The sequence below is a fragment of the Oncorhynchus kisutch genome, linkage group LG6 (genome assembly GCF_002021735.2).
Source record: "Oncorhynchus kisutch isolate 150728-3 linkage group LG6, Okis_V2, whole genome shotgun sequence".
NCBI classification, from domain to species: Eukaryota; Metazoa; Chordata; class Actinopteri; order Salmoniformes; family Salmonidae; genus Oncorhynchus; species Oncorhynchus kisutch.
The window spans coordinates 31,944,726-31,969,087 of NC_034179.2; the positions used below are offsets into that span (position 1 = coordinate 31,944,726).

The window sequence follows — 24,362 nt, forward strand, 5'->3', positions numbered from 1 at the left end:
ACATGCACTGACTGTGCTGCCTTGACCTGGTAATGAGTGCAGGCTATATAGGGCCAGACAAACAGCATTTGTCCAGTCAGTGTATAACCTAGAATCTATTGACGAACTGGTAATAATCATTTTTTAGTTTAAGCTAAAGATATAATTTTGCATGGTCTGTGTTTCAATCCACCGAAACCACCTATGTCACCCTTCCACATCTGCGGTGGAAAGTGGCAGAGCTACAACGCTGTTTGTCAGACAAGGAGACATCCCGAAAACTGGTCGTCTCACAAAAACGTATTAGCATGCAAACGGTTTGGCCTACAAACTAATACAAACCACTCTATAGAAAGAGACTCTCACAAACACAATGTTCTCTATTTTGCTCTATGACCCCTCAAAAGTGTCACGGGACTCGTCTAAAGGTAACCCATACAAATGGGGCGGCAGGGTAGCCTAGTGGTTAGAGCATTGGACTAGTAACCGGAAGGTTGCAAGTTCAAACCCCCGAGCTGACAAGGTACAAATCTGTCGTTCTGCCCCTGAACAGGCAGTTAACCCACTGTTCCTAGGCAGTCATTGAAAATAAGAATTTGTTCTTAACTGATCTTGCCTAGTAAAATAAAGGTAAAAAATGGAGGTAGTTTTGTGAAAAGGGGCTAAACATGTGTAAAAAAAATACACAAATATTTCCTGACATATAGATATAGGACAGACACTTTAATACCTTATTTTTTGTGATTTAAGAATGTGTTATTCAATTTGTTTCTATGGGCTATAGTATTTTATTAAAGGCCAAATTCTATATATTATCAAACATGTGTATATATATATATACACATTTTTATATTTTTATATATATATATATTTTTTTTAGACCTAAAGTGGTCCTAAAATTGTAGATCAAATAGCTAAAGGATCTATTGTATGACCTTCTTAAAACAATTCCATATGTCGCCCCCCCTCCCCCAACGGAGTAGCAGTAGGTTCATTGATCGAGAGCACATTTGTTAGGATTGTAGATGTTTGGTTTGTTTTCTACTGTTGGTAGGGAACACAATAAACTGTCCTGTCCCGAAGCAGCTGGGTAAGTAAACATTGTTCCAGACCACTTGCTTTAAACAAATACACACTCACACTGTAGCCCAGACACACACTCTGCCTATCTACCTGCCTTCAAATCACACACTCCACAAACACAAAAACACAAACACACACTTTCAGCCCGTTAGGGCTTGCCTCTATTGACTCCTGCCGTGGGTAATATGGTAGCTGTCTGTGGAAGGAGACAGGAGACCAGTGCCTGAAAGCTGCTTACCAAAGGACAAGACAGATTCATTATTCTGTCTTTCTATGAGCTTTATTCTACAAACTCAGACAAGGACCTCTTCCCTCAGGAGAAATCAAAGGATCAATATATTCAGAAGTGGATTAGTATGTCTAACATTGTACGGCTGTAGTAGGTTTGAGTTGTGGTGTAGATACCTGTCTTTGTCACAGAGAGCGAGGATTCATTTAATTGAAATTATGATGTGAGAGGTGTACTGCTGTAAATGCCTCTCTGTTTAAGTAAACGTGCCTCTCTGACATCCACTTGCTAGAAAGATCAATGGCTTTTTTACAGGTCTCACCAACCGCACCATTTGTACAACGTTTAAAAAGCTTATGATAAAAGATAACTCCCGCACATACAATTACCTCTTTTGCTGACCTTTTACCTATTTATTAAAATAGTGAAATAATAATGCCACCCACCACTAGATCAAATGACCACCATCAGATTCTAACAACTCATAATAACCCATTATACCTCTCTAAGTGTAACGGCGTTCTTCGTTTGTTGAAGGAGAGTCGGACCGAAATGCAGCGTGGTGGTTAATCATGATATTTTAATGAGAAAAATGACGATACATGAAATAACTATACAAATACGAAAACAACAAACGGAACGTGAAACCTAACTACAGCCTATCTGGTGAAACTACACAGAGACAGGAACAATCACCCACGAAATACAAAGCGAACTTAGGCTACCTAAATACGGTTCCCAATCAGAGACAACGTGAATCACCTGACTCCTGATTGAGAACCGCCTCAGGCAGCCAAGCCTAACAACACCCCTAATCAGCCGCGATCCCAAATACTACAAACCCCAATACGAAATACAATAACATAAACCCCTGTCACACCCTGGCCTGACCAAATATATAACGAAAACACAAAATACAATGACCAAGGCGTGACACTAAGGCTGTCCCTCTGTCTGTGTGTCCTGTGCTGTAGCTGGCTCCAGAGAACACCCTGATGTCCTTCAACAAGGCTCTGCAGCAGGGGGTTAGCTCCTTGGAGGCCGACGTCACCGTCAGGTAACCAACCATACTCGACCAGCCAATAACCTTACCCCTCCCCACCCTACCACCTCATAGTTTGGAGCAATGAGTTCTTTACAGTAGACTGGGAACGAATCAATAGCAACAATCTCAGGGTTTAAATGGTTATAGAGCAAATCTAAAGAGCCCCATTCTGTCGCTGCCTTTGATATAGTCAACATGTTTTAAGACCATTTTAATCTCACATCCATTCATTTTCAATGCATTATAGGCCTTTTATTACAGGCTCTTTTTTTCCCTTACATTGCCACAGAAACATATTCTTTATTTATGAAAGCAGTGACATAAGTGTGAATGACATATGTTGCTGGTTCAGTGATGTAAGTCTGTGGTCCCACCTCTCCCCTCCAGTCTGGACGGGGTGCCCTTCCTGATGCGAGACCGCACCTTGAAACGGACCACTGACATCGCCAAAGTCTTTCCAGACAGGCAGCACGAGGACGCCTCTCTCTTCAACTGGACAGAGATTCGCTCTCTAAATGCGGGGCAGTGGTTTTTGGAGGTACCTTTCTCTCTCTCTCTCTCTCTCTCTCTCTCTCTCTCTCTCTCTCTCTCTCTCTCTCTCTCTCTCTCTCTCTCTCTCTCTCTCTCTCTCTCTCTCTCTCTCAGTATCTATGACACTCTCTTTCTCCTTGCATTGCTTTTTTTCTTTGTCTCTCCCTTCTCTAGTCTACCTCTCCCTCTCCCTACACCGAGACAATTTTAGAATGTATCTTTTTTTGCATCACCTCATAAAATAAATACCCTCTCTGTCTCTCCAGAACGACCCCTTCTGGACTGTTGGGTCTCTGACAGGGAGGGACCGGAACCGGATACGGAACCTGACAGTGTGTAGCCTGGTAGAGATGTTGCGTCTGGCTGCCAGGGCCAACCGGTCAGCCCTGTTGTATCTCCGCAGACCTCCCCCAGAACACCCACACTACAAGACCTGGATCATGGACACCCTGTGGGCCGTCCAGAGGTCTGGGATATCACAGAAGAGAGTGAGAAGGACTCTGTTTATGGGTCTCACTGAATCCTTATTAGTAATATTAGTAGAAAAGTGTGAATCAAAAAGCAGGTCCAGTCTCTTACCCTGTGTCTTGTGCTCTATTGCTCTTTAGGTGACGTGGACACCGGACACAGACAGGGGCCGTGTCAGGGGGCTGCAGCAGACCTCTTTGGAGAAGCTGTCAGTGGAGGAGCTCAGACACAGAGGCATCAGCAGCCTCACCCTGCGCTACTCACAGGCCAGCAACAAGGACATTCAGTAAGACATACCTACTGTTACTCTCAAACACTAACCCTAACGCTTCACATGCTGTGATCTTCCACAATCTTAACCGGACATGCCCCAAGAATCTTATCTGGTAGGTCCACAAATGTTATCTAAATCCCTAACCTCACCCTGTATTACTCACAGGCCAGCATTTCCAATAACTATTTGTCTTTGTAGGGACTTCTTGGCAAACAACATGAGTGTGACGGTGTACCCGGTGAATGAGCCGTGGCTTTACTCAGTGCTGTGGTGCAGCGGGGTGTCTTCTGTCTCCTCTGACACCCCTCAGGTCCTCCGCAAGGTGCCTTACCCCATCTGGCTTATGGTAAGCAGCTCCGCCTTTTCTTTATTTTTACTGTTTTCTACGTTGATGAAGGGGGAAAAAATATTTGATCAATTTTAGAATATAGCTGTAATGTAATAACATTTTCTACATTGCAAAATAATAGTGAAGACATCAAAATTATGAAATAACATATATGGAATCATGTAGTAACCAAAAAAGTGCTAAACAAATCAAAATATATAAGTAGCCACCCTTCGCCTTGATTCTTTTGGCTATAACCTGATTTCATATGTGTTATTTCATAGTTTTGATGTCTTCACTATTATTTTGCAATGTAGAAAATGTTGTTACATTACAGTTATATTCTCAAATTGGTTAAATCTTTTTTTCCCCCCTCATCAATCTACACACTACCCCATAATTACAAAGCAAAAACAGGTTTTTAGACATTTTTGCAAATGTAAAAAAAAAATTAAAATACCTTTATTTACATAACTTTTCAGACCCTTTGCTTTGAGACTCGAAATTGTGCTCAGGTGCATCATGTTTCCATTGATCATCCTCAAGATGTTTCTGCAACTTGATTGGAGTCCACCTGTGGTAAATTCAATTGTTTGGACATGATTTGTAAAGGCACACACCTGTCTATATAAGGTCCCATGGTTGACAGTGCATGTCAGAGCAAAAATCAAGCCATGAGGTCGAAGGAATTGTCCGTAGAGCTCCGAGACAGGATTGTGTCGAGGCACAGATCTGGAGAAGTGTACCAAAAAAAATCCTCAAGAACACCTTGGCCTCCATCATTCTTAAATGGAAGAAGTTTGGAACCATCAATAAACTTCGTAGAGCTAACTGCCTGACCAAACTGATCAATCGGGAGTGAAGAGCCTTGGTCAGGGAGGTGACCAAGAACCCGATGGTCACTCTGACAGAGCTCCAGAGTTCCTCTGTGGAGATGGGAGAACCTTCCAGAAGGACAACCATCTCTGCAGCACTCCACCAATCAGGCCTTTATGGTAAAGGGGCCACTCCTCAGTAAAAGGCACATGATATCCCACTTGGAGTTTGCCAAGAGGCACCTAACCGACTATCAGGCCAAGATAAACAAGGTTCTCTGGCCTGAATGCCAAGCATCACGTCTGGAGGAAACCTGGCACCATTCCTACGGTGAAGCATGGTGGTGGCAGAATCAAGCTGTGGGGATGCTTTTCAGCGGCAGGGACTAGGAGACTAGTCAGGATCGAGGAAAAGATGAACGGAGCAAAGTACAAAGAGATCCTTGATGAAAACCTGCTCCAAGGTGCTCAGGAACTCAGCGCTCCAACAGGACAACGACCCAAAGCACACAGCCAAGACAATGCAGGAGTGGCTTTGGGACAAGTCTCTGAATGTCCTTGAGTGGCCCAGCCAGAGCCTGGATTTGAACCCATTTAATTGTCTCTGGAGAGACCTGAAAATAGCTGTGCAGCAATGCTCTCCATCCAAACTGACAGAGCTTGAGCGGATCTGCACAGAAGAATTTGCGAAACGCCCCAAATACAGGTGTGCCAAGCATGTAGCATCAAATCAAGTTTGATTTGTCACATGTGCCAAATACAACAGGTGTAGACATTACAGTGAAATGCTTACCTACAAGCCCTTAACCAACAATGAAGTTTTAAGAAAATACCACAAAAAAAACTAAGAGATAAGAATAACAAATAATTAAAGAGCAGCAGTAAATAACAATAGCAGAGCTATATATAAGGGGTACCGTTACAGAGTCAATGTGCCAGGGCACATGTGTCGAGGTAATTGAGGTAATATGTACATGTAGGTAGAGTTATTAAAGTGACTTTGCATAGATAATAACAGAGAGTAGCAGCAGCGTGGAAGAGGGTGGGGGGGGCAATGCAAATAGTCCGAGTAGCCATTTGATTAGCTGTTCAGGAGTCTTATGGCTTGGGGGTAGAAGCTGTTACGAAAGAAAAGCATTTTGGACCTAGACTTGGCGCTCCGGTACCGCTTGCCATGCGGTAGCATATTGAAAAGTCTATGACTAGGGTGGCTGGAGTCTTTGGCAATTTTTAAGGCCTTCCTCTGACACCGCCTGGTGAAGAGGTCCTGGATGGTAGGAAGCTTGGCCCCAGTGATGTACTGGGCCGTACGCCCTACCCTCTGTAGGCCGAGCAGTTGCCATACCAGGCGGTGATGCAACCAGTCTAAATGCATAACATTTTGAGGTTCTGAGGACCCATTTCAGTCTCCTGAGGGGAAAAGGCATTGTCGTGCCCTCTTCACAACTGTCTTGGTGTGTTTGGACCATGATAGTTTATTGGTGATGTGTACACCAAGGAACTTGAAGCTCTCAACCTGCACCACTACAGCCCGGTTGATGAGAATGGGTGCGTTTTCTGTCCTCCTTTTCCTGTAATCCACAATCATGTCCTTTGTCTTGATCACATTGAGGGATAGGTTGTTATCCAGGCACCTCACTGCAAGGTCTCTGACCTCCTCCCTATAGCCTGTCTCATCGTTTTCGGTGATCAGGCCTACCACTGTTGTGTTGTTGGCAAACTTAATGATGTTGATGGAGTTGCTTGACCATCCAGTCATGGTTGAACATGGAGTACAGCAGGGGACTGAGCACGCACCCCTGAGGGGCCCCCATGTTGAGGATTAGCATGGCAAATGTGTTGTTACCCGTCAGGAGGTCCAGGAACTAGTTGCAGAAGGAGATGTTTAGTCCCAGTGTCCTTAGCTTAGTGATGAGCTTTGTGGGCACTATGGTGTTGAACGCTGAGCTGTAGTCAATGAATAGCATTCTCACGTAGGTGTTCCTTTTGTCCAAGTGTGAATGGGCAGTCTGGCGTGCAATAGAGATTGAATCATCTGTGGATCTGTTGGGACAGTATGCAAAATGGAGTGGGTCTAGGGTCTCTGGGATAAAGGTGTTGATGTGTGCCATGACCAGCCTTTCATGGCACTTTATGGCTACAGACGTGAGTGCTATGGCTCAGTAGTAATTTAGGCAGGTTACCTTGGTGTTCTTGGGCACAGGGACTATGGTGGTCTGTTTGAAACATGTTGGTATTACAGAATTGATCAGGGACTGGTTGAAAATATGAATGAGGACACTTGCCAGTAGGTCAGTGGCCCTGCGGCCTTGTGAAAGTTTACCTGTTTAAAGATCTTACTCACATCGGCTATTGAGAGCGTGATCAAACAGTCGTCCGGAACAGCTGATGCTCTCATGCATGCTTCAGTGTTGCTTGCCTCGAAGCAAGCATTGCAATTATTTAGCTTGTCTGGTAGACTCGCTTCACTGGGCAGCTTGCGACTGTACTTCCCTAATAGTTTGCAAGCCCTGCAACACCCAACGAGTGTTGGAGCTGGTGTTGTACTATTCAAACATAGTCCTGTATTCACGCTTTGCCTGTTTGATGGTTCGTCGGAGGGCATAGGGCGATTTCTTATAAGCATCCCAATTAGAGTCCTGCTCCTTGAAAGAGGCGGCTCTACCCTTTAGCTCAGTGCAGATGTTGCCTGTAATCCATGGATTCTGGTTGGGGTATGTACATATGGTCACTGTGGGGATGACGTCATCAATGCACTTATTGATGAATCCAGTGACTGATGTGGTGTACTCCTCAATGCCATCGGAAGAATAAGAATCCAATAACATATTCCAGTATGTACTTGCAAAACAGTCTTGTAGCTTAGCATTTAACCAGCAGTATACCACCCTGCATAGCACTGCTGTCTTGCTTCTGAAGCTAAGCAGGGTTTGTCCTGGTCAGTCCCTGCATGCGAGACCAGGTGCTGCTGGAAGTGGTGTTGGAGGGCCAGTAGGAGGCACTCTTTCCTCTGGTCTAAAAAATATTCCAATACCCCAGTGCACTGCCCTGTGTAGGGTGCTGTCTTTCGGATGGGATGTTAAACAGGTGTCCTGACTGTCTGAGGTCATTAAAGATCCCATGGCACTTGTTGTAAGAGAAGGGGTGTTAACCCTGGTGTCCTGGATAAATTCCCAATCTTGCCCTCAAACCATTACAGTCACCTAATAATCCCCAGTTTACAACTGGCTCATTCATCCCTCTCCCCTGTAACTATTCCCCAGGTTGTTGCTGTAGATGAGAATGTGTTCTCAGTCAACTTACCTGGTAAAATAACAGATAAATTAAAAAAAATCTGTGTCATCTGACCACTTCCTTATTGAGCGAGTCACTGGTACTTCATGCTTTAGTTTTTGCTTGTAAGCAGGAATCAGGAGTATATAGTTATGGTCAGATTTGTTAAATGGAGGGTGAGAGTGAGCTTTGTACGCATCTCTGTGTGTGGCCTCGAGTTGTATTCCTCTGATTGCACATGTAACATGTTGGTAGAAATGAGGTAAAACGGATTTAAGTTTCCCTGCATTAATTAAAGTCCCTGGCCACTAGGAGTGCCGCCCCTGGATGAGTATTTTCTTGTTTGCTTTTGGCCTTATTCAGCTCGTTGAGTGCATTCTTAGTGCCAGCATCAGCTTGTGCTGGTAAATAGACAGCTATGAAAAATATAGATGAAAACTCTCCTGGTAAATAGTGTGGTCTACAGCTTATCATGAGATACTCTACCTCAGGTGAGCAAAACCTTGAGACTTCCTTAATATTAGATTTTGTGCACCAGCTGTTTTTTTTACAAATAGACACAGACCACCACCCCTTGTCTTAACGGAGGCAGCTGTTCTATCTTGTCGATGGACCGAAAACCCAGCCAGCTGTATGTTATTCATAACGTCATTCAGCCACGACTCGGTGAAACATAAGATATTACCGTTTTTTATGTCCCATTGGTAGGATAGTCTTGATCGGAGCTCATCCATTTTGTTGATGATGATGGTTGCACATTGGCTAATAGGACTGATGGTAGTACTCACTTGCTATCGGATCCTTACAAAGAACCCTGACCTACGTCCCCGATGTCTCTGTCTCTTATTCATGCCAATGACGGGGGTTTGGGCCTTGTCGGGTGTCTGAAATAAATCCTTTGCGTTCGACTTGTTAAAGAAAAAATCTTCGTCCAGTACGAGGTGAGTAATCGTTGTCCTGATATCCAGATGCTCTCTTCGTTGATAAGAGAAGGTGGAAGAAACATTATGTACAAAATAATTACAAATAACGTGCAAAAACACACACAATTGGTTAGGAGCCCGTAAAATGGCAGCCATCTCCTCCGGTGCCTTCGTTCAAGAGGAGGGTCATGTGAAAATGTTTTTTACGTTGGGGAGGGGAGTGCATTTTTTTCATGACATCTTGTGTTGGACCAGCCCCTCCCCCCCAGTAAATTTAGATCTGTCCCTTATTAATGAGCAGTTTGCCTAATTGGGTAATGGAAACACTTCAACCACTTCATTTTTATTCAATACTGTTGGTTTTTGGTATGACATCATTACATCCAGCTGTTTTTATCAACAAATCAAATCAAATCAAATTTTTATTTGTCACATACACATGGTTAGCAGATGTTAATGCGAGTGTAGCGAAATGCTTGTGCTTCTAGTTCCGACAATGCAGTAATAACGAACAAGTAATCTAACTAACAATTCCAAAAAAAATACTGTCTTATACACAGTGTAAGGGTATAAAGAATATGTACATAAGGATATATGAATGAGTGATGGTACAGAGCAGCATAGGCAAGATACAGTAGATGATATCGAGTACAGTATAACATATGAGATGAGTATGTAAACAAAGTGGCATAGTTAAAGTGGCTAGTGATACATGTATTACATAAGGATGCAGTCGATGATATAGAGTACAGTATATACGTATGCATATGAGATGAATAATGTAGGGTAAGTAACATTATATAAGGTAGCATTGTTTAAAGTGGCTAGTGATATATTTACATCATTTCCCATCAATTCCCATTATTAAAGTGGCTGGAGTTGAGTCAGTGTCATTGACAGTGTGTTGGCAGCAGCCACTCAATGTTAGTGGTGGCTGTTTAACAGTCTGATGGCCGTGAGATAGAAGCTGTTTTTCAGTCTCTCGGTCCCAGCTTTGATGCACCTGTACTGAGCTCGCCTTCTGGATGACAGCGGGGTGAACAGGCAGTGGCTCGGGGGGTTGATGTCCTTGATGATCTTTATGGCCTTCCTGTAGCATCGGGTGGTGTAGGTGTCCTGGAGGGCAGGTAGTTTGCCCCCGGTTATGCGTTGTGCAGACCTCACTACCCTCTGGAGAGCCTTACGGTTGAGGGCGGTGCAGTTGCCATACCAGGCGGTGATACAGCCCGCCAGGATGCTCTCGACACATGATAGTTACATGGAAACACAGCCAAGCAGGCAATTGTTGTATCTATTTTCTATGCAAACTTTCTACATGTAAAAAATAAATCACTGGACAAGTTAATGGAAACATAGGTAGTGAGTGCAGCCTAATGAATCGCATTGGTTAAAGAGAGCCGTTCATTTGTCTCTCTAATTTGCATAGGCTACTGGTAGGCCTAGGCTTTTTGCCGATTGTCTGCAGATTATTTATTAAATAATTTGATGAAGATGGTGAATCACCACTGCAGGAACAATAGGTATTGGAGAGCCTCATTCTAGTCCAAATATGATCATTCAGGCCCTCACGGAATACAGGCATTAAAACAGAATTGAACCATTTTCAAATATGTATTGACCTTAGTAGGGAATCAACTAAATGTATTGAAAACGAATTAGTTTGCCCAAGTTTATCATAAGACATGAACAAAATGCATCAGTGATTTTGAATTTCCTGCAACTTTCTGAAGAAGCAACATGAATACCACTTTGTGTAGACGTTAGCAATGATGCTAATGAAAACAGTCTTCTGGTAGATGAAAGACTTTCCCAAAAAGCTTGCCAATTTAATGTTAACTACAAAGTAGCCTATGCTTACCTGGAAGAATTATATCATGATTATATTCATCCTGTTTAAAATTCATTTGATTTTTCCCAGACCTCAAAATATGGTTTAAGTATTGTTGTGGATTTAGAGCATCCAATTTTGTGGTTTTTCTAATAAAAAATAAAAACAGAAACCTGGAAAAACAAAACCTTTAATTTATCTTTCAATATAATTGTGAGCTATTTAATGAATTTTTCTGTTTTAATAAAATACATAATTTTCAGACAAACATTGTGGTAATTAATATCTTGCGGTAAAACTGTAAATAAGACTAATCTCAAGAGATTATATTACAACAAATTTTTCTAATCTGGGAGGTAAACTCAAAAAAGTATGGAATTCAGGCATTAGAATTTACCAGTCGCCACCAAAATAGAGCTCTTTCTGCAAAAAAATGTATGACGTACTGTATGTTTGTGTGGTTATGCTTCCATCTAGTGGTGGAGGATGTTGGTTCTCATTGGCTGTCTTGTTGTTCCAGAGCCCAGATAAATACTGCTTGGTCTGGATCACCTCCGATCTAGTCTCCATCGCCATAGTTATAGGAATATTCATCTTTCAAAAGTAGGTACCCATTGTTTTATTGAGATTCTATTATCAAACTTGATTTCCTTCTCATTTTGCTATGAGCAGTTGTATATTTGCAGCATACTTTACACTGCATTAATACTATATGTCTGCTTCACTGTAAAAGTTTAACTGTTGTGTAGTTGTAGAGGTCTGAGTCTACTTTGATCTCTGTGATGAGGTTTGTGCTACATAGCCTTCTGCTTCTCAACTGACTCTTCTGCTCTTTCCCTTTCACTGCCCTGCCTTTCTGCTCTCTCGCGTTCTCTGTTGACTCTCTCATTCTTCTCCTCATCACTGTCTTTCCATTTCTCTCCTTCTCACTATCTCTCACTTGTTCCTTCCTCCTTCCTCTCTCTTTGCCTTGTTTGTCCTTTGTTCTGCATGCTACGTTTCTCTGCTGCACTCTGGCGTCTGTCAGCTATCATGTGATCAGGTAACTGAGGTGACTTCACTGGCTCATGTTGCTTCCTTGTTTTCTGTCTTATCTGTCTTCTATCCTTGAGCTTCTTGTGTGGCTCTAATGTTCATGAACTCAGTGAACACTATAGGTTTCATTTGTCTTAATGTATTCATCAATTATCAATGTTTTATCAATTCTAACAAGTAGAGGCTGCTGAAGGACAGCTCTTAATAATGGCTGGAATTTAGTCAATGGAACTGTATCAAACACGTCAAAAACATGGTTTCCATGTGGTTAATACCACTCCGTTGACTCCATTTCAGCCATTATTATGAGCTGCCCACCCCTCAGCAGCCTCCACTGATTCTAACGGTGTGTCTGACGGTGCTGTGCGTCTCTGTGCTGCACCAGGTGGAGGATGAGTGGCATGCAGAACTACAATCCAGAGCAGATCATGCTGAGTGCTGTGGCGCGCAGGCCCAGCCGGGATGTCAACATCATGAAGGAGAAGCTAATATTCTCAGGTACCAAAACACAGGAAAAGGGTAAAAAATGTGTGTTGCTAGCACCATGGTCGAACTAACCCATTTGACCTAATCAAGAAAGGAAAAGAGTGAGGGTCAAAGTTTAATTCTTCTTTTCTCTCCTTTTTTAGAGGTAAGTAATGGTGTGACCAGTACAGATGAACATCTATATCCAGAGAATGGCTATGACATTGGGCAGTACAAGTGAGCTGTGTCTCTGTACCTGGAGAATGGCCAGGACAATGGTCCATTCAGATGAACTGTCTCTATACCATGAGAATGGCTATGCCAATGTGCATAGCCAAGTTGTCTCTGTACCTGTCTGCGCTGGTTGTGACAGCTACACTTATGACGGCATAACATGGTGACCGCAACAGGCAGAATCACAATGGCTGCTACTGTAAACATGGATGTTTCTACCAACATGTCGGAACTTTAAAAAGTTCTGAATGTTCAATATTTTGAAGACTGTTGACCTTCTTGCTGGAGTGACTTTTTTAGAAGTTGTTCTGACGGATCATGGGATGTTTTTCTTCGATAATTTGTTTATATAGCAGAGGAAAAGCGACCTGCTCTGGACATTGAGTTGAGTTTTTCTGTTATTTTATTTTCCCTCAGAGGATTTTCATGGTTTGGAGTTCTGAATACTATGATATAAGACTGAATTCACTAACATGTGTGTCCTCTCCTATCGATGTGTGAATGACATTTTGCATTATGGGAGTGAACTGTTCTTGCATTGTCAAATCAAATCAAATTTGACTTGTCACATACATATGGTTAGCAGATGTTATTGCGAGTGTAGCGAAATACTTATGCTTCTAGATCCGACAGACAGTGCAGCAGTATCTAACAGGTAATACAGTTGAAGTCGGAAGTTAACATACACCTTAGCCAAATACATTTAAACTCAGTTTTTCAAAATTCTTGACATTTTAAGAAAACTTCCCTGTCTTAGGTCAGTTAGGATCACCACTTTATTTTAAGAATGTGAAATATCAGAATAATAGTAGAGAAAATGATTTATTTCAGCTTTTATTTCTTTCATCACAGTCCCAGTGGGTCAAAAGTTTGGGTAGCCTTCCACAAGCTTACCACAATTAGTTGGGTGAATTTTGGACCATTCCTCCTGACAGAGCTGGTGTAACTGAGTCAGGTTTGTAGGCCTCCTTGCTCACACACGCTTTTCCAGTTTTGCCCACAAATGTTCTATAGGATTGAGGTCAGGGCTTTGTGATGGCCACTCCAATACCTTGACTTTAAGCCATTTTGCCACAACTTTGGAAGTATGCTTGGGGTCATTGTCTATTTGGAAGACCCATTTGTGACCAAGCTTTAACTTCCTGACTGATGTCTTGAGATGTTGCGTCAATATATCCACATCATTTTTCTTCCTTATGATGCCATGCATTTTGTGGAGTGCACCAGTCCCTCCTGCAGCAAAGCACCCCCACAACATGATGCTGCCAAACAGTTCTATTTTTGTTTCATCAGACCAGAGGACATTTCTCCAAAAAGTATGATCGTTGTCCCCATGTGCAGTTACAAACCGTAATCTGGCATTTTTATGGCGGTTTTGGAGCAGTGGCTTCTTCCTTGCTGAGTGGCCTTTCAGGTTATGTCGATATAGGACTCGTTTTACTGTGGATAATAGATACTTTTTTACCTGTTTCCTCCAGCATCTTCACAATGTGTTTTGCTGTTGTTCTGCAATTGATTTGCACTTTTCGCACCAAAGTACGTTCATCTCTAGGAGACAGAACATGTCTCCTTCCTGAGCGGTATGACGGCTGCGTGGTCCCATGGTGTATATACTTGCATACTATTGTTTGTACAGATGAACGTGATTTTCCCCAAATGTCAAGCAAAGAGGCACTGAGTTTGAAGGTAGGCCTTGAAATACATCCACAGGTACACCTCCAATTGACTCAATTGATGTCAATTAGCCTATCAGAAGCTTCTAAAGACGTGACATTTTCTGGAATTTTCCAAGCTGTTTAAAGGCACAATCAACTTAGTGTATGTAAACTTCTGACCCACTGGAATTGTGATACAGTGAATTATAAGTGAAATAATCTGTAAACAATTGTTGGCAAAAATGACTTGTATCATGCACAAAGTAGATAACCGACTTGTCGAAACTATAGTTTGTTAACAAGAAATTTGTGGAGTGGTTGAAAAATGAGTTTTAATGACTCCAACCTAAGTGTATGTAAACTTCCAACTTCAACTGTATATGTTGCCATTACTTCTGCTGGTTGTTCTTCTCATCGAAACTTCAGCCCACAATTATTTTGCCCTGTGTGCCATTCTCACCGTAAATGATTTAACGGCTGCATTTCAATAATACATTTGTGTAACAATTGCTTTAATGAAGGAGAGCATTCAAGAAACTGACAGTATGCTACTCACTCTCAAAGCACTTTAACAAAATGTTAAATACCATAAATGAAAACCGTAAGATACAGTACAAAAATCTTTTAAACCCTCATTTAATCAACAAGCTCTCGCAGTCGCACATCAGAATTAGACGTTCATCCATGTTTCTTAATCACATTTTGAAGTTATTCCAAACATCAAACGTCAGTGTTTAGTTACTTCTCTGTATAATTCCAAGGTTAAATGTTAGGTATTAACTCTGAAGTCTTAAGGTTAGGCATTAACACCAAATGGTTATGGTAAGGGTCAAGGTTAGGCATTAACACCAAATGGTTATGGTAAGGGTTAAGGTTAGGCATTAACACCAAATGGTTATGGTAAGGGTTAAGGTTAGGGATAGGCTTAAAGCAAAATATCAAAAACAACTTTCTATTGCTGGATTCAAACATGCAGCCTTTGGAGCCACAGGCAGATGCTTACGCACATCTGCCATACCTGTCCACAATACCTACTTAAAGATAACAGCACTTACTGTTGCCCCTAGAGCCAGTTTCCACATCCTCTCCCGACCTCCTCAGACATGTATGGACATTGAATACTGACTTGTGTCATGGGTGACCTGCCTGTATTTAATCTCTCCCATTTCCACAGGCACCTCTTATACTGTACACCCACACACAGTAAAGTTGACATTGCACATTGTGCTAAAAACAAAGCCTAGCCCACTGTTATGATTTCACAGGTCCAATGTCAGTGATTTGAAAGGCTTGGGATACATCATCATTAACATTTACAAACCAGCAGCCAATCCAACTCACTAGAATAGGAAATTGTGTACAGTAGCTTCATGCATAACAATTGCAGTGCCAGCCACATAGGCTACATATACTACATGCAGTATGAAAGCAAAGAGGAGTGCTCTTGTAATGCAGAAAAGGGCTTTCACATTAGATCACGATCTGGGTGAATTGCATTGATCCACATCGATCATTTTTAGGTTAGGTCTGAGCCATGGGAGGATGATGGTGCAGTGCTGGCAGGTGGATGTCTGTCTCCTTGCTGTTGTCTGAGCAGTCCGAAGGGATGTAACAGCCAGAGTCTCTGGGGCAGTCGGTCAGGTCCGCTTTAACACTCTCAGTCTGGGACTTGGCATCCTGGTTTAACTCTCCCTCCTGACCATCACCTAGAATGGAATGGGTATGGGGGCTTTGAGAACTTGTATTCAAAAGTAATGGCCACAGATATGCTCCCACAATATCAGAGTAGCAGAAATAACTTTTTTCATAGTTTTCCTCTTTCCCCCCCAACCCCTGAAATATGCCTATTGTAGCTGGATGTTTGATCTGTATGTAGGCTGTGAAAGCTGTGAAACCATGTTACATTTGCTTACCGCAGCAAAAAGTGAAGTTCAAAAGATAAAAAGGTTTGCATAAGCTTGAAAAACATGACAGATAAGCTAGTGCAGTGCCCATACCACAGTGTCTTACCTCTGAAAATGACATTTCCTATTAATAGCTTGTCTTGCACCACTCAATGTAGTTTCCTGACTCTGCCTTTCCTTTCATGTCCTTCTAGTAACTGTCTCTTTACAGCCTATAAGCAGTGTTTTGCGTATTTGCAGTGTATATAGATTATGTATACAGTACCAGTCAAACGTTTGGACACCTACTCATTCAAGGGTTTCTTTATTTTTACTATTTTCTACATTGTAGAATAATAGTGAAGACATCAATACTATGAAATAGCACATATGGAATCATGTAATAACCAACGAAGTTTTAAACAAATAAAGTGCGATTGCACTTGAAGAAACGTTCAAAGTTCTTGAAATGTTCCGTATTGACTGACCTTCATGTCTTAAAGTAATGATCGACTGTCATCGCTTATTTGAGCTGTTCTTGCCATAATATGGACTTGGTCTTGTACCAAATAGGGCTATCTTCTGTATATCCCCTACCTTGTCACAACACAACTGAGTTGGCTCAAACACGTTAAGAAGAACATAAATTCCACAAATTAACTTTTAACCAGGCACACCTGTTAATTGAAATGCATTCCAGGTGACTGCCTCATGAAGCTGGTTGAGAGAATACCAAAAGTCTGCAAAGCTGTCAAGGCAAGGGGTGGTAACTTTGAAGAATCTCATAAAATATATTTTGATTTGTTTCACACTTTTTTGGTTATTCAATTATTCCATATGTGTTCTCAGTTTGTCTTCACTATTATTCTACAATTTATGGAAAAATAAAGAATTGTCCTTGAATGAGTAGGTGTGTCCAAATTTTTGACTAGTACTGCTTAGTATAACATCTTTAGCGATCCATGGCCAGTACAAGATGGCTGATATCCTGTTATTTACACACACTGAGGTGAACACAATTAATGTTACATTCTGAAGTTCACTTCTTGCAGTGATATTACTTTGTTAATACAGACAGTCTTTACTGGGTCTTCTATATGAATTCAATTACTTTCTGACTGAACCCCTTTTGATTTGAATGAAACCCTCCATCAATAAATACATCAAATAGGATCTAAGCTACAACATATATTATGAACAAGAAAAACATCTAGATCTGGCAATATTAGATCATTGACGTGAAAGCATAATCCTTGCTCCGGCCAAAAGCTATGCGACGCCCACAAACATTAGCCTTATTCAGAATGTATTAAAAATATATATTAACTCAGCAATCTACACACAATACCCCTTAATGACAAAGCAAAAACAGTTGTTTCGACATTTTTGTAAATCTCTTAAAAATAAAAAACAGAAATACCTTATTTACATAAGTATTCAGACCCTTTGCTATTAGACTTGAAATTGAGCTCAGGTGCATCCTGTTTTTTTCTACAGCTTGATTGGAGTCCACCTGTCGTAAATTCAATTGATTGGAAAGGTACCACCTGTCTATATAAAGGTCCCACAGTTGACAGTGCATGTCAGAGCAAAAACCAACCCATGAGGTTGAAGGAATTGAGACAAGATTGTGTCGAGGCACAGATCTGGGGAATGTTACTAAAAAATGTCTGCAGCATTGAAGGTCCCTAAGAACAGTGTGGCCTCCATCATTCTTAAATGGAAGAAGTTTGGAACCACCAAGACTCTTCCTAGAGCTGGCTGCCCGGCCAAACTGAGCAATCGTGGAAGAGCCTTGGTCAGGGAGGTGACCAAGAATCCGATGGTCACTGACAGAGCTCCAGAGTTCCTCTGTGGAGATGGGGGAACCTTCCAGAAGGACAACCATCTCTGCAGCACTCCACCAATCAGGCCTTTATGGTAGATTGGCCAGACGAAAGCCACTCGTCAGCAAAAGGCACATGACAGCCCACTTGGAGTTTGCCAAGAAGCACCTTAAAGACTCTCCGACCATGAGAAACAAGATTCTCTGGTTACCAATATTTAACTCTTTGGCCTGAATGCCAAACGTCACGTTTGGAGGAAAACTGGCACCATCCCGAAGGTGAAGCATGTTGGTGGCAGCATCATGCTGTGGGGATGTTTTTTAGCGGCAGGGACTGGGAGACTAGTCAGAATCAACAGAAAGATGAATGGAGCAAAGTACAGAGAGATCCTTGATTAAAACCTGCTCCAGAGTGCTCAGGACCTCAGACTGGGGTGAAGGTGTACCTTCCAACAGGACAACGACCCTAAGCACACAGCCAAGATAACGCAGGAGTGATTTTGGGACAAGTCTCTGAATGTGCTTGAGTGGCCCAGCCAGAGCCTGGTCTTGAACCCAATCAAACATCTCTGGAGAGACCTGAAAATAGGTGTGCAGCTATGCTCCCCATCCAACATGACAGAGCTTGAGAGGATCTGCAGAGAAGAATTTGAGAAACTCCCCAAATACAGGTGTGCCAATCTTGTAGAGTCATACCCAAGAAGAATCGAAGCTGTAATTGTTGCCAAGGGTGCTTCAACAAAGTACTGAGTATATGGTCTGAATACTTCTGTAAATGTGATATTTCAGTTTCTATTTATTTATTTTTTCAACAAATAAAAAAAACCTTTTTGCTTTGTCATTATGGGGTATCGTGTGTGATAAGGAAAAATAAACAATGCAATCAATTTTATAATAAGGCTGTAAAGTAACAAAATATGGAAAAAGTCAAGGGGTCTGAATACTCTCTGAATGCACTGTATGTAGCGAACGTCAGAGCAGCGAAATAATTCAGTTTGAGTCATCAGGCAAGGGGTTTGCAATGGGGTCAACTTTGAGCACCTCTATTTTCTTTTGGCATTCAGGTCCAAAAAGTAACTTTCTTACTACTTCTACCATGTGAAAAACTCACTTTCATAAACTCACTTTCTTACTAATTTTACTTCCAGATGTGAAAAACTCACTTTCATAAGTGGAACTGCAAGTTCCCAAGTTCCCCAATTCCCAATCACATGTGAAAATTCAGAAAATGAAAAACTTCTCACTTTCACATGTGGCAGTGAAACACTGTTACTCTCCTTGCACATTACTACGTAGCCTACCTGAGCATTATAATTTCAGGTGTGTTAAAGGTAATTTATTATTTCTGAGCCATTCATTCGGACTGTTACTGCTGCAGGTGCATGCCTCTTCTTTATACGTTGGTCAGTGACCATTGGAAGATGCCGAATGAAAATAACAGTAAGATAGCTCTCTGTGTCTCCAGATTATATCCTGTTTTACGGTTTCTACGCAAGGTTACATTTTCAAAATCTAGAGATAACTTATAAATTGAAAATGAAAGATGAGAAAAAAGGTGAGATTTTTACCATTTACATGAGTTTAGTAGCTAGCTAACTAACTTTTGTATGCAAGTCAATGAGAAAAAGATGGCGTCTCAGATGACTCCTTATTTATCATGTTCAACATGTAAACATTTTGTTAATCAGTTAACTCAAGTTAACTGTCATTTTGTGATTAATCACATTGTCTGAAACCATTCAAAATACACTGAAAACATCCAAAATACATCTATACAGCTAAAAACAACAATGCAATCTCAAAACAAGTTAACATTGAGGTTAAAGAAAGTGTGCTCATCAAATAACCTAATTTTGCTAAATGTTACTTTGAACAAACTCAAGACGTTAACATTCTTAGTCCTTTTTTTATTTAAAAAAATCTTAAATTTGTGCAAATTCTGAATTTGCGATTAATCTGGATAAATCAGCAAATCCTGCGATAAACTTGATTAAAATGTTTTATCGTTTGACAGCCCTAGTTAAAATTTACATTAAAATGGCAAAAAAGGAACATGTGAAAGTGTAGCAGACATGACTTGTCATGGTTGCTTTTGCTGATGGTCATGTGATGAGCTAGCCCCCTCTGCAACTTCAACATTTGTGTTGACCCTCTTAGTCTAATAGTCAACACGTTGGCTTCACTTGTGGGAGACCTGGGTTCTTATCCTGCCAGTTCTAAAAGTACATGTGAAATGTTGGGAAACCACATGTCTGTGTCATGAAAAATTGTTATGTGGAACTTCACAAGTATATGCAAACCACATGTGATTTGTTCATGTGAAATTCCATGTGAAATGTCACATGTCCACAAACCCAGTGTTTTTTCTCATGTGTTTTTATTAAGGGTATCCTGTTATCATTAGCCTCTTTACCTGTGTACCTGATACCACAGCCCTGATACAGCACATCCAGATTTGTACCTTGTCAGCTCGGGGATATCGGGTTTGCAACCTTCCGGTTACTAGTCCAACGTTCTAACCACTAGGCTACGCTGCCACCCTTTGCATTCCACCTGGAAATTGAAGTAGGAGGAAGACTACCCTAACTCACTTTGGGGTTCTTGGAGGCACTCGATGGCTGCTATGAGAAGATGTCTGTGTTCAGGATCAGTCACATTGAGTTCCATCAGATACTTCTCCTTCAGCTCTTTCAGGTCATCTACTGTTTGATAGCCGTTCAGGAGCAGTGAAGAGGCATACTCCTACAATACATATAAACAATACCAATCTGTAAGCAAGTCGCCATGTTGCAATGAAAAACGCAACTAAATTGACATTGACATCAGAAACATATTGTTCCCTAAAGATGCAATTTATCTGGGGATTTTTTCCAAAGAATCCAGAGAACCTGTTTTTTTGCGAGGGATTATTTGTAACCCCTTTGAGGAGGGGGACAGAGAAGAGAGGGAGAAAGAGAGAGTCTACCTCCAGATTGAGGCGCTCTAGGAGCTCCTGTAGCGTTTTGGGAGGGGGTCTCCTGCTCCTCCTGTGTGTCCTCGTCTTCTGAGGCAGTTCAGGAACCTTCTCTACTATGAGGTCCACGTAGATGAACTTAAAGTTTCCCACCTTGTTGTTCAGCATGCCTGTCCATATACCCATAGGAGGCTTGCTGATTATCTCAATCACATCCCCCACCTGAAAGAAGAATTGGTCCTTTTACTTGAGAAATACTGTACATGTAATAGATCAACACAGCCTACTTTGCAAGACATTGGTTCCATCTCAACTGTTTAAAAATCCAGGAAGATGTGTGGAATGACAGGTTTGACATTTGAGAAAGAGGCAGTCTATAACTATTCATCATAATATGTTATATTATTCTACATTCGCAGCAATATTTCAGTCAGTCAGGAATCAGGATACAACTGGTTTTGTCAAGTAAGCAAATTACCTTAAGTTTAAGTGATTCCGTGTCGTAGGGACTGGGGACAAAGTCTGTGTGGACCTGGGCTCTGCCACAGAACTGGCCTGTGTAGGGCAGCACCTCATCCAGCCTCAGACTGTCTCTGTTACTGAAGCCATCTGACCCGCTGGTCAACCCACCTGGGGAGCAGCACACAACACGGTTTGATTGGTAGGAGACCGACATCATGATGTTTGGCTTCACATCAGTATTTACAAAGACAAAGCCAAATGTGTTACACAGAGCATTTTGGGTACTGTAGTACATCATGCTACATAGGGAGGGAGTTTTCTGCTCCTAGATGAGGATTTATGCTGGTCTAATAGTAGCCTACTTGCTGATTTGAACATTTAAGTTATGAAAGGTATGGCAGTGAGTGAAACATTGACAGTTTAGACTTTTGACTGTGATTATGTTTGTCAGGCATCCTTGGTGGGTTAATCAAGGTCCAACAACATGCCTTAGTACAGTTGAAGTCGGAAGTTTACATAGACCTTAGCCAAATACATTTAAGCGCAGTTTTCACAATTCCTGACATTTAATCCTAGTAAAAATTCCCTGTCTTAGGTCAGCTAGGATCACCACTTTATTTTAATAATGTGAAATGTCAGAATAATAGTAGAGAAAATGATTTCAGCTTTTATTTCTTTCATCAGAAGTTTACATACACTCAATTAGTATTTTGTAGCATTGCCTTTAAATTGTTTAACTTGGGTCAAACGTTTCAGGTAGCCTTCCACAAGCTTCCCACAATAAGTTGGGTGAATTTTGGCCCATTCCTCCTGACAGAGCTTGTGTAACTGAGTCAGTTTTGTAGATCTCCTTGCTCGCACACACTTTTTCAGTTCTGCCCACAAATGTTCTATGGGATTGAAGTCAGGGCTTTGTAATGGCCACTCCAATACCTTGACTTTGTTGTCCTTAAGCCATTTTGCCACAACTTTGGAAGTATGTTTGGGGTCATTGTCTATTTGGAAGACCCATTTGCGACCAAGCTTTAACTTCCTGACTGATGTCTTGAGATGTTGTTTCAATATAACCACAATTTTTCTGCCTCATGATGCCATGTATTTTGTGAAGTGCACCAGCCTACCCTGCAACAAAACACCCCCACATGATGCTGCCACCCCCACATGATGCTGCCAACCCCATGCTTCACGTTAGGGACGGTGTTCTTCAGCTTGCAAGCCTCCCCCTTTTTCCTCCAAACATAATGGTCATTATGGCCAAACAGTTCTATTTTTGTTTCATCAGACCAGAGGACATTTCTCCAAAAAGTACGATATTTGTCCCCATGTGCAATTACAAACCAGTCTGGCTTTTTTATGGCGGTTTTGGAACAGTGGCTTCTTTCTTGCTGAGCGGCCTTTCAGGTTATGTCGATATAGGACTCGTTTTACTGTGGATATAGATACTTTTGTATCTCTTTCCTCCAGCATCTTCACAAGGTCCTTTGCTGTTGTTCTGGGATTGATTCTCACGGTTCGCACCAAAGTACGCTCATCTCTAGGAGACAGAATGAGTCTCCTTTCTGAGTGGTATGATGTCTGCGTGGTCCCATGGTGTTTATACTTGCATACTATTGTTTGTACAGATGAACGTGGTACCTTCAGGCGTTTGGAAATTGCTGCCAAGGATGAACCAGACTTGTGGAGGTCTACTCTTTTTTTCTGAGGTCTTGGCTGATTTCTTTTGCTATGATGTCAAGTAAAGAGTCACTGGGTTTGAAGGTATGCCTTGAAATACATCCACAGGTACACCTCCAATTGACTCAATTGATGTCAATTAGCCTATCAGAAGCTTCTAAAGCTATGACATAATTTTCTGGAATTTTCCAAGCTGTTTAAAGGCACAGTCAACTTAGTGTATGTAAACTTCTGACCCACTTGCAGTGAATTGTAAGTGAAATAATCTGTCTGTAAACAATTGTTGGCAAAAATGACTTGTGTCATGCACAAAGTAGATGTCCTAACCGACTTGCCAAAACAATAGTTTTTTTTATTAACAAGAAATGTGTGGAGTGTTTGAAAACAAGTTTTAATGACTCCAACCTAAGTGTATGTAAACTTCCGACTTCAACTGTAGATTGGGTTCCATACTTAGATTTTTATCAACCACAATGTGTAGCATGCTTTACTGTAATGCAGAGTAAGTGAAAATTGCATTAGTAGAGAGTGAAAGGGAACTTAGTTCAGTAAGTTCTTGGCTGTGTGCCTAATGAGCTCACTGGAATTGCTGTGTCCACTGTTGAGACCGTAGAGACTTTCAAGGGAGTGACTGGACACTCTGGGTCCTTTTGGAAATGAATGGACACCATTAACAATATCCCCTTCTCCTTCTTCATCTCTCTCTGTCCCGTCAACCTACACAGTAAAAAACAACAGATAAGGTCACGTTTATTATTTTCTTTGCCCTCCTTTTCTTATGCTGTCACTCCCCATCTCATCTTATCTCACAGCGTGGTAGTTGAGGAAGAACAGGAAAAAGCAAAACCAATCAGAGGGCTGGGTCAGGCCAGGGCTCTAAGCTATTCCGTGTTTAATTTCTCATGTGCCAAAGCTGCTCAGTATCCCAGGCAGTTTATGTAAGGCCACAGAAGAGCTCCTCTCCTCTCTTCTGCCAAGAGTCCTTAATCCACACAGAGCTGCCTTACCATTTATTACTGAGACTTGACATGGCCAGGAAGTGTGTATCATCTACCATAGGCTCTGACTGTACCTCCCTGGTCCTCTCTGTGAGAGAAGAGTTGCTTCTTTTTAGCTCCACAAATCACTTGGTGACCAGGTGATGTGGTAATGAGTCTTTGATTTGTTTTGACTCAGTGATGTTTAGACATGTTGGTTGTCACGACACTCCCTTTTAGGGTGAGGATCATAGCCCTCTCTCTCTCACTCTCTCACCAAAGGTTTATGAAGGTCATAAATACCTAAAACTCTTTACCACACTCGGGCCAAAATTAAGGTTGAGAATCCCTTTGTAACCACAGAGAAAGACTTTGCAGTATGGTAACCTCAAAAGATTGAATATTGTAGCAATATTTCAGTAT

The 24,362-nt window shown here is 41.6% G+C and overlaps 2 protein-coding genes across 4 annotated transcripts in view; one reads left to right on the forward strand and one right to left on the reverse strand.

Moving 5' to 3' along the window:
* LOC109892120 (glycerophosphodiester phosphodiesterase domain-containing protein 5-like) overlaps positions 1–13,000 on the forward strand; it is a 50,089-nt gene extending 37,089 nt beyond the window's left edge. Inside the window, exons 9-16 of the mRNA XM_031826618.1 lie at positions 2,266–2,348; positions 2,724–2,874; positions 3,134–3,355; positions 3,476–3,621; positions 3,808–3,955; positions 11,297–11,379; positions 12,197–12,309; positions 12,441–13,000. Coding sequence (XP_031682478.1) covers positions 2,266–2,348; positions 2,724–2,874; positions 3,134–3,355; positions 3,476–3,621; positions 3,808–3,955; positions 11,297–11,379; positions 12,197–12,309; positions 12,441–12,517 — 1,023 coding nt within the window. The 3' untranslated portion in view covers positions 12,518–13,000. The remainder of the gene's footprint in view (positions 1–2,265; positions 2,349–2,723; positions 2,875–3,133; positions 3,356–3,475; positions 3,622–3,807; positions 3,956–11,296; positions 11,380–12,196; positions 12,310–12,440) is intronic.
* Positions 13,001–14,785: 1,785 nt separating this feature from the next.
* LOC109892712 (SAM domain-containing protein SAMSN-1-like) overlaps positions 14,786–24,362 on the reverse strand; it is a 30,066-nt gene continuing 20,489 nt past the window's right edge. For all 3 annotated transcript variants that reach the window (XM_031826620.1, XM_031826619.1, XM_020485441.2), the window contains 5 exons: positions 23,544–23,679; positions 21,305–21,456; positions 20,839–21,048; positions 20,465–20,615; positions 14,786–15,871 (listed from right to left, as the gene is read on the reverse strand). In XM_031826620.1, coding sequence (XP_031682480.1) covers positions 15,687–15,871; positions 20,465–20,615; positions 20,839–21,048; positions 21,305–21,456; positions 23,544–23,679 — 834 coding nt within the window. In that variant the 3' untranslated portion in view covers positions 14,786–15,686. The remainder of the gene's footprint in view (positions 15,872–20,464; positions 20,616–20,838; positions 21,049–21,304; positions 21,457–23,543; positions 23,680–24,362) is intronic.